The sequence below is a fragment of the Cyprinus carpio genome, chromosome B3 (assembly GCF_018340385.1).
Source record: "Cyprinus carpio isolate SPL01 chromosome B3, ASM1834038v1, whole genome shotgun sequence".
NCBI classification, from domain to species: domain Eukaryota; kingdom Metazoa; phylum Chordata; class Actinopteri; order Cypriniformes; family Cyprinidae; genus Cyprinus; species Cyprinus carpio.
Genome location: NC_056599.1, coordinates 5,779,588 through 5,793,144, shown reverse-complemented (window position 1 = coordinate 5,793,144; position 13,557 = coordinate 5,779,588). Strand labels below are relative to the sequence as shown.

General features: G+C 40.8%; 1 protein-coding gene and 1 pseudogene across 2 annotated transcripts; one reads left to right on the top strand and one right to left on the bottom strand.

The window, feature by feature from the left end:
* The window catches only part of LOC122136721, a 690,060-nt pseudogene that overhangs the window by 489,085 nt on the left and 187,418 nt on the right, over positions 1-13,557 (bottom strand).
* On the top strand, positions 7,728-11,557 carry LOC109097100. 2 transcript variants are annotated; one of them, XM_042721269.1, is made up of 8 exons: positions 7,728-8,153; positions 8,258-8,366; positions 8,731-8,822; positions 9,240-9,354; positions 9,568-9,669; positions 9,767-9,943; positions 10,349-10,513; positions 10,812-11,557. In XM_042721269.1, exons 3-8 carry the CDS (start codon positions 8,742-8,744, stop codon positions 11,021-11,023), a joined length of 852 nt encoding a protein of 283 aa, XP_042577203.1. In that variant the 5' UTR covers positions 7,728-8,153; positions 8,258-8,366; positions 8,731-8,741; the 3' UTR covers positions 11,024-11,557. The 2 variants fall into 2 exon arrangements, with proteins under 2 accessions (XP_042577203.1, XP_042577204.1); XM_042721270.1 differs by having other exon boundaries at positions 7,733-8,153; positions 9,767-9,937.

Sequence of the window (13,557 nt, the reverse complement as noted above, 5' to 3'; positions counted from 1 at the left end):
ATAACAATAGATAAAAAAAAAATAACAAGGCATGCCACCGCGTGGCCCCAAAACGAAAACCAACAAGCTCCTTCTCTCTCTCACGCTTCCGGTCTACGTCAGTCTTTTTATAGTAAGGACGCCCATTCAGGTGTACGTCGTAATGATGGACAGCCAGCAGCACCACCCTGAAAGGTGACAGCGGAGAGTGTGACAGCAAAAACAACAACAAAACACCATATCCTCCGAGCACGTAACACGTAAAACTTTGTTCACACACAGTGAATCAATACAAATACTTAACACTTAATATACTTATACACTTAAAATTGGGATCTATTGTGTATGTCTAGTGCTGGAATCTTACCAAGCATGATGAGCCTTGGAGTGCTTGGCAGGGAAATCTGGGCCTCAACGTCTGCTTGGGTGGAAGTTTCCTCTGTAACACAAAATAAATAGAAAAAAACACTTTTAGAAATCACAAGTACAATATTCATAAGAGAAAGTGTGTGGCAATACTGTACAAAAATTACATGTATCAGCCTTTTGAGATCTAGCTGGTTTAGGTTTTGAGTGATTTCGGTACGTGTGTCTGTAACGCACAAAATGTCTTAAAATTACAAGGACGCTTGGAAATCCCACATGGATACCTGAAGTTTGCACGGTTTCTGTGCACTTTAACGTGTTTGACATATCTAGGGATTGTGTCTGAAGAGAAACAACATTGTTTGCATTTGAAAAACATTGTATACATGCTAGTTCATGTAACTTATGTACCTGGAACGATTGTTGAGGCCTCTTTGCTGCAGCCTGAAAGTAATGAACCAAATGGTAAATAAAAGAACGAGTAAGATCTCGAAACATCTTAATACAGTGCGAGTATATTATTATGCTTCCACGAATCATGAATAAAACTTTCGAAGCGCCCCGCTTAAATGTCTGATTCTTCAGGCGCCAACATTAGCAAGCAAGAAAAAAAAAAAAACAGTGACATTATTCAAACGGCTCCCGCGTCAACACATACATCAAATACACAATTTCAAATTAATTTTATTCAACAATGCTAAACGTTACTCTTTAATCAAATTGAAAACGTTATAAATGTAATGTTGCCAGATAAGACACATTTTAATACAGTACGTTATATGCTCCCACATGTCGGGAATGGCACCTCAAAATAGGCTATCACAATCTCGTTTCTGCGGTTTTGACCTGCGATGAAGTTCAGAAAATCATGATCCTATGAAAAAATGTGTTAAGTTTTACCTCTAGCTGCGTTTTCTGTCGAGTCGAGAGCTGGCTCAGCTTGCTTCACTGCTTCAACGCGCACGCCGGTGTCGGCGGTGACAGTTGACGTTAACTGGCTAGAGAAAAATCCGGCTAGTGCACCAACAGATACATCACATACACAATTCCAATTAAATTTTTATTCAACAATGCTATCCTTCTCTAAACTGATGACGTAATCGAATGTTGCCAGATTAGAAAATCTATCGATATTAGTTTTTTTTTTTTTTTTTGGTAATAAAATGCACACAAGACACGAGTTTACTAGGAAGTTTCCCGCTCGTTTACCTTTCTCTCTCTCTCGGTGCACTCCTAAAGTTGAATAAATAGGTAACTTTACAATAGTAAACTGTGGAAATAAATCAGCAAAGTTACCTTTCTGAAGTTAAAATTCTGATGAAAGTGTGGAATCTCGTAGCTTTTCAGCTTTCCATGGCTGGAAAAAAAAAATCCTCTAGAAATTGCTGTATTGTGATACACACACACACAAAAAAATTATTTTTACTGCAGAATTTACCCGCCATTGAAAATTGACCATGATGCTTTGCAGATCTATAGTAACATTACAGTAAGCATTTGCTCATTTTACAGTAATAATGCTGTGAAAACTACAGAACTTTGTTACAGTGTACCATTTCAAAGTGCACTATCCAATATCTACACAAAGTTAATCTCTAATCTCTATTATTAATAAAGTATTAATAGAGTATTAGTATTAACTGTTGCTTTCATAAAAAAAAAATCACACACAGGACCACACTGTTACAGACACGCCAGGTTCCACCTCCATTCAATCACAGCTCACACCCTCACCTGAGTACTGAGCACTTCCACCTGACCCTCATCAACAGTCAATCACCTCTGCACTACAAATACCACACACACACACTCAGTCAGCGTCCGGTCTCGTTCGCAACAAGGCCTTACCTTTATGCTAACTCTAAGGACTAACTCTATCTCTACTTACCTCTCTCTAGCGATCTCCAGAAGTTCCCAGCCATCTCCGTGCGTGTGTGTGGTACGCCTCCCTACCTTGACGTCTCTACCCCTCTACTACGGATCCATTCATCACTACCAGTCCCCATATCACTTTTCCCAGCACTACCCGCTCCTCTGCTTGTGCCTGAATAAAACTGTCTTTCTGTTATCCTCAGCCTCCTGGGTATTCCGTAACAGAAAACCGGACCAACACAGATCGGCACAAGCATGAGCCTCACGGATCCCTTCCAAGACCTGGTCGATGCATTACGTTGGACACTCACCACTCTACCCGCATCCCCGACACCAGCGAGCACTTCCGCCAACAACGCCAGCACTTCCTCACCTGCCGTGCATGCCATTCCCATGGCCAGGCCGGCGCCCTACTCTGGTTCGGCGGAGGATTGCAGCGGTTTTTTTCTTCAATGCTCGCTGGTCCTGGAGATGCAACCGCACTTGTACCCAACCGAGAGATCCAAGGTAGCATTCGTGATTTCTCAACTGCAAGGTAAAGCACTTCTGTGGGCAGATTCAATTTGGACTCAGAATAACCCAGTTATCCAGTCTTATTCCAGCTTCATCTACCATTTCCGAGAAGTTTTTGGCAGATCAGCTTGGGACTCGTCTATTGGTGAGAAGCTGTATAACCTTAAACAGGGAAAAATGTCTGTCAATGAATATGCTCTTCGGTTCAGGACTCTAGCAGCCACCAGTGGATGGAACGAACAGGCCCTCACCACTGTTGTGACACTTACTGCCGCTGACATCTCTCTTCCAGTTTCCGTTTCCCGATTCTGGGTCAGCCGGCAACTTTATCTCAGGCACCCTCTGCTGTCACCTCAAACTCGCTACCACGGCAACGCCGTCAGCCTACCAGGTCCACACAATAACCGGAAGGCCGTTGAGTAGAAGATGTGTGCGTCATAGTGTGGGTCCCATTACCCTCCAAACCGGACTACTCCACCAAGAGGAGATCCACCTGCTGGTTCTGGAGGAATCCACCGCTGACGTCATCCTAGGGCCCCCATGGTTGGAGCAGCATAACTCTGTCATCTCGTGGAAGACGGGCGAAGTCCTGAAGTGGGGTGACTCCTGTTTCCAGAGATGCATCACCGGTTGTCCTGTCCCAGCCAAACCTACCCCTGCACCTCTTGCAGTTTGTACTACCTCAATTGAGAGCCCGGTGGAGAACCAATCCATCTCCATCCCAAAATGCTACGCCCCCTTCAGTGACGTATTCTGCCCCAAACAGGCTTCCAAGCTGCCTCCACACCGGCCGTGGGACTGTGCCATCGATCTGCTTCCTGGTGAACCAGTGCCTAAAGGAAGGATTTACCCCCTTTCCATTCCGGAGGAGAAGGCCATGGAGGAGTACATCAAGGAGGCGCTGGCCCAGGGTTATACCGTCCATCTACCTCCCCCGCTGCTTCGAGTTTCTTCTTCATTGAAAAGAAGGACGGAGGCTTATGACCCTGTATCGATTATCGGGCTCTTAACAACATAACTGTCAAGTTCCGATATCTACTTCCCCTCATCCCAGCTGCCCTGGAACATCTCCGTGGTGCCACTGTCTTCACCAAGTTGGACCTCCGCAGCGCCTACAACCTCATCCAGATACGAGAGGGGGACGAGTGGAAAACTGCCTTCATCACCCCTACTGGCCACTATGAGTACTGTGTGATGCCTTATGGACTTGTTAACGCCCCCTCCGTCTTCCAGGATTTCATCCATTAGGTGCTCCGGGAGTTCCTCCATAAGTTCGTCCTCGTCTACATTGATATCCTCATTTACTCCCGAAGCCTAGCGGAACATCGTCGCCACGTTGCGGAGGTCCCTTCAACGCCTGAGGGCCTTTCAGCTCTACCTCAAGGCCGAGAAATGCTCCTTCCATCAGCCCTCAGTGCAGTTCCTTGGTTACAACATCAACAGCAGTGGCATCCGGATGGACGAGGGGAAGGTTAATGCTGTAAGGAATTGGCCCATACCTACCACCATCAAGGAACTCCCAACGATTCCTTGGCTTTGCCAATTTCTACAGACGTTTCATCCAAAACTACAGTGCCATCACCAGCCCTCTCACTAGCCTCCTCCGGAATAAGCCAAAATCACTCTCTTGGACTCCAGCCGCCACAGAGGCCTTTAACTCCCTTAAGAAGGCATTTACGACCGCTCCACTCCTGGTCCATCCTGACCCCAACCGACCCTTCGTCGTTGAAGTTGACGCCTCTACTACCGGAGTGGGAGCGGTCTTATCTCAGCAGCAGGGGAATCCCAGTTGCCTCCACCCATGCACCTTCTTCTCCCGGAAGCTCAACCTGGCGGAGGTAAATTATGACATCGGCAACCGTGAGCTGTTGGCCATCAAGTTGGCCCTGGAAGAATGGAGGCATTGGCTGGAGGGAGCCAAACACCCCTTTCTGGTTCTCACTGACCACAAGAACCTTGAGTATCTTTGGGTCACCAAGAGGTTAAATCCAAGACAGGCCCGCTGGGCGCTATTCTTCACCCGCTTCCATTTTATCATCTCGTATCACCCAGGGGCTAAGAACGTGAAGGCTGAGGCCCTGTCCTGGTGTCACGCTCCCGAAGAAAACCTAGAAGAACCAGAAACCATACTCCCAGAAAAAGTCATCATCAGCCCCATTACCTGGTCTGCCGAGACCCTTCCTCCATCCGATCCTGCTACCAACACCCCGCCGGGTTGCCCACCGGGACACCAGTACATCCCCAGGACACGGCACACTCCACTCATTCACTCCGCTCACACATCTCTTGGCACTGGTCACCCGGGGGTCAATGAAACCCTCTCGTTGCTAAGGGAACGCTTCTGGTGGCCCAACATGGCCTCTGACATCAGAAGGTACGTGAACGGACCTTCTGATGTATTTTCAGACACAGAACAGAACAGACATTTTGCAGGGCCTCTGTTTAGCTGGTCCAAAATACCTGTGTTTAAAAGCAAAAAAAAAAAAAAAAAAAAAAAAAGTAAAATGACCACCTGTACATCTATTGGCTGTAATTCTATTTTATATATTTTATGTTAAAAGTATCTTTACTATCCATATCATCTATTGTTTAAATATTTCAAAAACCATATTATTTTCTTTATTTAAAACAATATATTTAACTGGCAGTATTCCCCAACGTGTGTTTTCCATCAGTTGTTTGGTCTTTGGTCTTTTCTCTTCTACCCCTTTTTACGTAGTCCTTTTCATTTACTGTAAGATCGCTTTACACTAGTGTAATGAAAGTAAACTTTCCTTAAAGTTTATTGCTGTGCTTTACTGTATCTGCATCCTTCTATTTATGACGTATACTGTAAGAGTCATTGACTAGCAAAAGGATTCCTATTTCCCAAAAGGAGGTTTTTGTAACACTGTTTTGAAACCCTGAACTTCAGGTTTGTGTATCATCTGCGGCCAAAGTTTGAGTCTGACAAAAGAGAACATGTTTTTGATTTTGACGTTTTGAAGTTGGTGTGTAGTTTTGAGGTTGTGTTTATAGATGTGAGAAAATGGTGAATTGTTTCATGAATTGTGGGTTAGCAATCGATACAAACTGTAATGCATTTTTAATGCCACAGAACATTGTAAAACTCACACATGCAAGTCAAAAAGCATACAACACCACACATTACATACTCACCACTTCACTGCACTCAAACACACATGCAAACAACACATCAAACATTGTGTAATATATACCACACACACAACATCACAAATATAAAAAGCATGTTGATACTTACTGTTCAGTATTTTTACTGTATCTGTATTGTCATATTTAAAAATGTTCAAAAGAATTTAAGTTCCATATGTAAAAAAATAATATTTCTCATTTAATATTCACCAGTTGTCTGTCATGTCTTCCACTCATTGTTATATACAGGTCCTTCTCAAAAAATTAGCATATTGTGAAAAAGTTCATTATTTTCCATAATGTAATGATAAAAATTAAACTTCATATATTTTAGATTCATTGCACACCAACTGAAATATTTCAGGTCTTTTATTGTTTTAACACTGATGATTTTGGCATACAGCTCATGAAAACCCAAAATTCCTATCTCAAAAAATTAGCATATTTCATCCGACCAATAAAAGAAAAGTGTATTTAATACAAAAAAGAGTCAACCTTCAAATAATTATGTTCAGTTATGCACTCAATACTTGGTCGGGAATCCTTTTGCAGAAATGACTGCTTCAATGCGGCGTGGCATGGAGGCCATCAGCCTGTGGCACTGCTGAGGTGTTATGGAGGCCCAGGATGCTTCGATAGCGGCCTAAAGCTCATCCAGAGTGTTGGGTCTTGCGTCTCTCAACTTTCTCTTCACAATATCCCACAGATTCTCTATGGGGTTCAGGTCAGGAGAGTTGGCAGGCCAATTGAGCACAGTAATACCATGGTCAGTAAACCATTTACCAGTGGTTTTGGCACTGTGAGCAGGTGCCAGGTCGCGCTGAAAAACGAAATCCTCATCTCCATAAAGCTTTTCAGCAGATGGAAGCATGAAGTGCTCCAAAATCTCCTGATAGCTAGCTGCATTGACCCTGCCCTTGATAAAACACAGTGGACCAACACCAGCAGCTGACATGGCACCCCAGACCATCACTGACTGTGGGTACTTGACACTGGACTTTAGGCATTTTGGCATTTCCTTCTTCCCAGTCTTCCTCCAGACTCTGGCACCTTGATTTCCAAATGACATGCAAAATTTGCTTTCATCCGAAAAAAGTACTTTGGACCACTGAGCAACAGTCCAGTGCTGCTTCTCTGTAGCCCATTTCCTGCACACGCCTGTGCATGGTGGCACTGGATGTTTCTACTCCAGACTCAGTCCACTGCTTCCGCAGGTCCCCCAAGGTCTGGAATCGGTCCTTCTCCACAATCTTCCTCAGGGTCCGGTCACCTCTTCTCGTTGTGCAGCGTTTTTTGCCACACTTTTTCCTTCCCACAGACTTCCCACTGAGGTGCCTTGATACAGCACTCTGGGAACAGCCTATTCGTTCAGAAATTTCTTTCTGTGTCTTACCCTCTCACTTTAGGTTGTCAATGATGGCCTTCTGGACAGCAGTCAGGTCGGCAGTCTTACCCATGATTGCGGTTTTGAGTAATGAACCAGGCTGGGAGTTTTTAAAAGCCTCAGGAATCTTTTGCAGGTGTTTAGAGTTAATTAGTTGATTCAGATGATTAGGTTAATAGCTCGTTTAGAGAACCTTTTCATGATATGCTAATTTTTTGAGATAGGAATTTTGGGTTTTCATGAGCTGTATGCCAAAATCATCAGTAGACCTGAAATATTTCAGTTGGTGTGCAATGAATCTAAAATATATGAAAGTTTAATTTTTATCATTACATTATGGAAAATAATTAAACCTTTAACAACAAACCAACCACTTGACAAATACCATTACAACTAATATTTAATTGTGGGCATTGCTTCAAAAAATCCTAACCCGATCATTTCTTAATATACAGACAGGTAGTATCTGTGCTGATACATTTCAGCGAAGCTTTTTTGAGTTTACCTTCTGTCAATACAAAGAAGAGGATATGTGCCAGGTCCATCATTTGAGTGTCCAGCATGTTCTCCAGACATGTTGGCTGTCTGCTCTGATGGGAACTGAAAACATTACCGCTTCAGCAAGTCAAAAGGGTAGGTATAGGTATTTTTCAGAAGTTTATTTTAGACTTGTCTTAAACAAATAGTAGCTCTTTGGGTTGTCTTTGAGTGATCATAACTTACATTTTAACAAATAGTAAATGTAGTACTTGTGATTTTTATTACTGACGCATGTTATCTTATCATGGACCGGACTGAGGAGCCACCAATATATGAGGGCTTGTTCTTGGCCAAGGACTAGGAAGTTGCTACCTTTGTTGACCTTGTCAGAGGCAACATGAGAAGTGTACGAACATTTGATTTATTTATTTATTTATTTTTTATAATAGTTGATTATAAAGTTGTTTTGTTTTTATGTATCTTAAAATGTGTTCTAAACTGACTTTATAGGTAATGAAAGTGCTGTGTGCGGTACTGCCAAGTTCACCGCTGGCAGAGAGATGTCAAAAAAGTCTGGTGCTCAGATAGACGAGGAGGGCATTCAAGTTGCAGTTTGCAGGTATGTATGAGTTTGTGTATGATTTTTGAGTCTGATATTTGAGTTTTAATGGTAATCCAAGTCTTAAGGTCCTTGCACACAGAGTCCGAAATTTTCACATGCGTTTTTTCATATTCATGATTCTGTGGCTCAGAATTGTCAAAACACCAGTCAAACTGCTTGCTACTGAAAAACGCAGAAAATCGAACCCGATTCTTATGTTTATGACAGACGAAAGTTTAAGAGGGAGTCTAACCACTAGATTTTCTTCTGATTTATCAGACATGGGTTTCTCTTACGAGGACTGAACCATTACCGGTTTCTCTTTTTGCCTTTTGGTTGTGAAATCATACTTTTTGGCTTGTGGGTGCATTGTTTTCATTAGGAAGAGTGAACATGCTAACGCGACAGGCCATGGGTTGGAACAGAAGAAAGAGGGACAACCTTCATCAAGTGTTAGCCCACAGATGTTTCAAAGTAAGAGTAAATTATAATTGAGATCCTAAGCACTGCCCCTTTCTCTCAGTGCATCATCTACAGCTAGATCTGAAACTATTTGTTGATTAATTGTTTAATCATTTTACATAAAATAAATATGTGACTATTTGGATAATAATCTTGTTTTACTAATTTTAAGTAACTGAGGGGAGGGTAGTGTTTAGGATTGGTCAGTTACCCTCTAAGATTGTAACCTCACTGTTTTACAGACATTTTTCTCCTGTTTACAAGTCTGCTTGGTAATATACACAGATATTTAATGTAACACCTGTTCTGATGAATGTCTTGTACCAAAAGCTCAAGTAAAATGTGTGTTTTTTTTTTTTTTGCATTGTGGTGGTGCGTAGAGCTTTTTTTTCTGACTTTTTTTTTTTAGATTTTTTTTCTTTTTAAAAGATCACAGAGAGGGCAAAACTGGAAGCTGCCAGCCTTAGCAAAATCAAGAAGGAGCACAACCTTGATCAGGAGACACAGCAGTGGGTGTGTGATGTCAGACAATGGGCAGTTACAGGTAAAACAGTACACTATATATATACAGTGTGTATACACACACACACACACACACACACACACACACACACACACACACACACACACATACACACACACACACACACACACATCTGTTAATGACTGTACCTTTATACAAATAATAAAAGGTGGCTATATTTTGAAAATTGTCACTAATTGTCTCTTGTCCAACTGTTTTGTTTCACCTATTTAGAGAGAGTCTACACTCCAGGTTGTACTGAAGAGCTAAGGGCTGACATTGAGAACATCACTGTAACCCTTTTGCGCAAGAAGAAAGATCTGTATCGTCGGCATGGTTTGTTGTCAAATCAAGTTATTTAAGTTAATAACACTTCAAAAAACAGTAATATTCTGGGATTATGGCACAGTTTTCTTTTCGTTTCGATTTGCAGATAGCAACCAGGCAAGACAAAGAAAGAAAAAGAAAATGACAGAGTTGAAGAAGAAGCTTCGCGAAAAGGTCTTGCAATACAACACCGTAGTGGAAGGAGATCCGATTGACGAGGAGTTGGCTTGCAGTCTGACAGAGGGATACATCCTACCATGGGAGAGACACAAAGATGGTACATGTATGAATTGCTAGTTTACCATTGTCCTTTTTGTTACTTGTAAGCAACAACACAGGAATGGGATGATGCATTGAAATAAAAAAAATCATGAATACCAAAATATGGAAATATTTATCACGGAGCATAAACATTTGAATGTTGACATCAACACCATGTTATTCTGCTGTAGTAAACACAAATAAAATGCTTGACCATCACAATTTCACAAGCTCTCCATCCAAATTATATTATTGTTACTTGTATTCATATTTTTAAATTGTTTATATTCTACAGAACCAATGCTGTCACTAAAAAGATTTTTCAGAAATAACATAATTCTGTTATACTTGTTTAATATAATAATAATAATAATAATAATAATAAACATTCCTTTGTCCACTGTTCCATTCCTTTCCCCAACCAAAGGCAACACGTTCAGGTTGAAGAGATCTATCTTCGACCAGGTAATGCTGCTGAAACGCTTGGAGGAGGAGCAGAGCATCCTGGTAAAGGAGATGTCTCAGCACATCAAGTACCTTCTGAAGCAAGTGCAAGAAGTCGAGTCACTTAGAGGACAGACTTTGGAGCGCAGTATGTACAATATCTTTAGCTGATAGTGTCATGAGTTAATTTATAATACATAGATATATAAATAAAGATAATAAAGATAGATATATATCTCCGGGGAGCTCTATACATTGAGTTGTGATCAGAGACTAAGCTGACCAGCTATTTGGCACCAGTGTGCACAATGTTAAAGTTGTAAATATAATGACTAAAAAGTAATGTTGGAGTTGCAAATTCAGCATTGTAAAAAGCAAAAATAGTTACAAATGTCATGTACTGTCATCTTTCTCTTTCTATTTTTTTTCCCACAATTCCTCTACAGGTTTCAGTGACCTGACAGAGGACGCTACACATGGGCTCAACAGTGTCCTCAGTCGGAGGGGTCACTCACCTAGAAGTCAACACCAACAGGCTGTTAAAGCATACAGCAGTATAGCCACTATGGAATGTGATTTTCTTTCCATACAGGAGGACATTGAGGAGTGGGATGACAATGGCTTCACCAGCCCTGAATCTGAGGAAGAAGACACCTAAAGACTGCTGCCAAACAACACAGAGGAACTGGAGATTTGTACAAAAAAAATCTTGCCTTTGTTTTTAAATAGCTGTACCAAAGTATCTACAGGAAAGTTTGTGTAGAGTCTGTATTTTTATAAAAGGAAAAAAAAAAATAATAGAAAAACATTGTTTTATTTATCTCTTCTAACATTTGAGCTTGCTGGTTTCAGACCAAAACTGCTTATTGCTGCTTTAAATAATTAATTGTCATCTTTGCATGGAAAAATCTAATGAAGATTCAATGGCAGTCTGTGTGTAATTGTAACAAGTATAATTTCCATAATATATTTGGATTTATATTTGTTTGCAATATGCATATAGTACCCATATTATTTTGTAGTTATGTGTAGTCATAGCATACTGAATACCGTCAAACAGCTTGAAACCATAAATGTTTTTCTTTTGTTTTCTATATCTACATGTAAATACAGACAGACAAATCCAAACATTTTTCACTTACATCCTGTAAAACTGTATAAAGAAATGTCTTACATATGCACCACTGTAATAAACCCATTTAATGGAATTGTCTGTTGTGTGAAGTTAATATGCCAGTTAAATCCTTCAGTGGTGGACCTGGCCGTAAATAAGTACATTTACACAAATACTGTAATTAGGTACAAAATACTGGTATTTGTACTTGTGTATTTTCTTTTCAGAAAACTGCTTAAGTTACGATTTACTTCACAAAGGTGGAGTTTTGCACACAAACAATATGAAGAGTATAAATTAAGGTACTCAACTGTTTATACAAGTACAGCTAGTACATTAGTTAATCGACAGAACTTTAATTGCCAGCTATTTAGATAATTAAGTCATGTCATGTAAAAACATTTAATGGTTCCGGCTTCACAAATGTGAAGATTTTCTTTTCATTTTGATTATTTAATATATATATATATATATATATATATATATATATATATATATATATATATATATATATACAGGTCCTTCTCAAAAAATTAGCATATTGTGAAAAAGTTCATTATTTTCCATAATGTAATGATAAAAATTACAACTTTCATATATTTTAGATTCATTGCACACCAACTGAAATATTTCAGGTCTTTTATTGTTTTAATACTGATGATTTTGGCATACAGCTTATGAAAACCCAAAATTCCTATCTCAAAAAATTAGCATATTTCATCCGACCAATAAACGAAAAGTGTTTTTAATACAAAAAAAGTCAACCTTCAAATAATTATGTTCAGTTATGCACTCAATACTTGGTTGGGAATCCTTTTGCAGAAATGACTGCTTCAATGCGGCGTGGCATGGAGGCAATCAGCCTGTGGCACTGCTGAGGTGTTATGGAGGCCCAGGATGCTTCGATAGCGGCCCTTAAGCTCATCCAGAGTGTTGGGTCTTGCGTCTCTCAACTTTCTCTTCACAATATCCCACAGATTCTCTATGGGGTTCAGGTCAGGAGAGTTGGCAGGCCAATTGAGCACAGTAATACCATGGTCAGTAAACCATTTACCAGTGGTTTTTGGCACTGTGAGCAGGTGCCAGGGTCGTGCTGAAAAAAACGAAATCTTCATCTCCATAAAGCTTTTCAGCAGATGGAAGCATGAAGTGCTCCAAAATCTCCTGATAGCTAGCTGCATTGACCCTGCCCTTGATAAAACACAGTGGACCAACACCAGCAGCTGACATGGCACCCCAGACCATCACTGACTGTGGGTACTTGACACTGGACTTCAGGCATTTTGGCATTTCCTTCTCCCCAGTCTTCCTCCAGACTCTGGCACCTTGATTTCCGAATGACATGCAAAATTTGCTTTCATCCGAAAAAAAGTACTTTGGACCACTGAGCAACAGTCCAGTGCTGCTTCTCTGTAGCCCAGGTCAGGCGCTTCTGCCGCTGTTTCTGGTTCAAAAGCACACGCCTGTGCACGGTGGCTCTGGATGTTTCTACTCCAGACTCAGTCCACTGCTTCCGCATGTCCCCCAAGGTCTGGAATCGGTCCTTCTCCACAATCTTCCTCAGGGTCCGGTCACCTCTTCTCGTTGTGCAGCATTTTTTGCTACACTTTTTCCTTCCCACAAACTTCCCACTGAGGTGCCTTGATACAGCACTCTGGGAACAGCCTATTCGTTCAGAAATTTCTTTCTGTGTCTTACCCTCTCGCTTGAGGGTGTCAATGATGGCCTTCTGGGTTAACCTCTTACCCATGATTGCGGTTTTGAGTAATGAACCAGGCTGGGAGTTTTTAAAAGACTCAGGAATCTTTTGCAGGTGTTAAGAGTTAATTAGTTGATTCAGATGATTAGGTTAAAAGCTCGTTTAGAGAACCTTTTCATGATATGCTAATTTTTTGAGATAGGAATTTTGGGTTTTCATGAGCTGTATGCCAAAATCATCAGTATTAAAACAATAAAAGACCTGAAATATTTCAGTTGGTGTGCAATGAATCTAAAATATATGAAAGTTTAATTTTTATCATTACATTATGGAAAATAATGAACTTTTTCATAATATGCTAATTTTTTGAGAAGGACCT

Coding starts and splice junctions, on each gene's coding strand:
- LOC109097100 (XM_042721269.1), top strand. CDS start 8,742: ATGCTAACGCGACAGGCCATGGGTTGGAACAGAAGAAAGAGGGACAAC. Junction 9,355..9,567: donor CAGACAATGGGCAGTTACAG/GTAAAACAGTAC, acceptor TCACCTATTTAG/AGAGAGTCTACACTCCAGGT. Junction 10,514..10,811: donor AGGACAGACTTTGGAGCGCA/GTATGTACAATA, acceptor ATTCCTCTACAG/GTTTCAGTGACCTGACAGAG.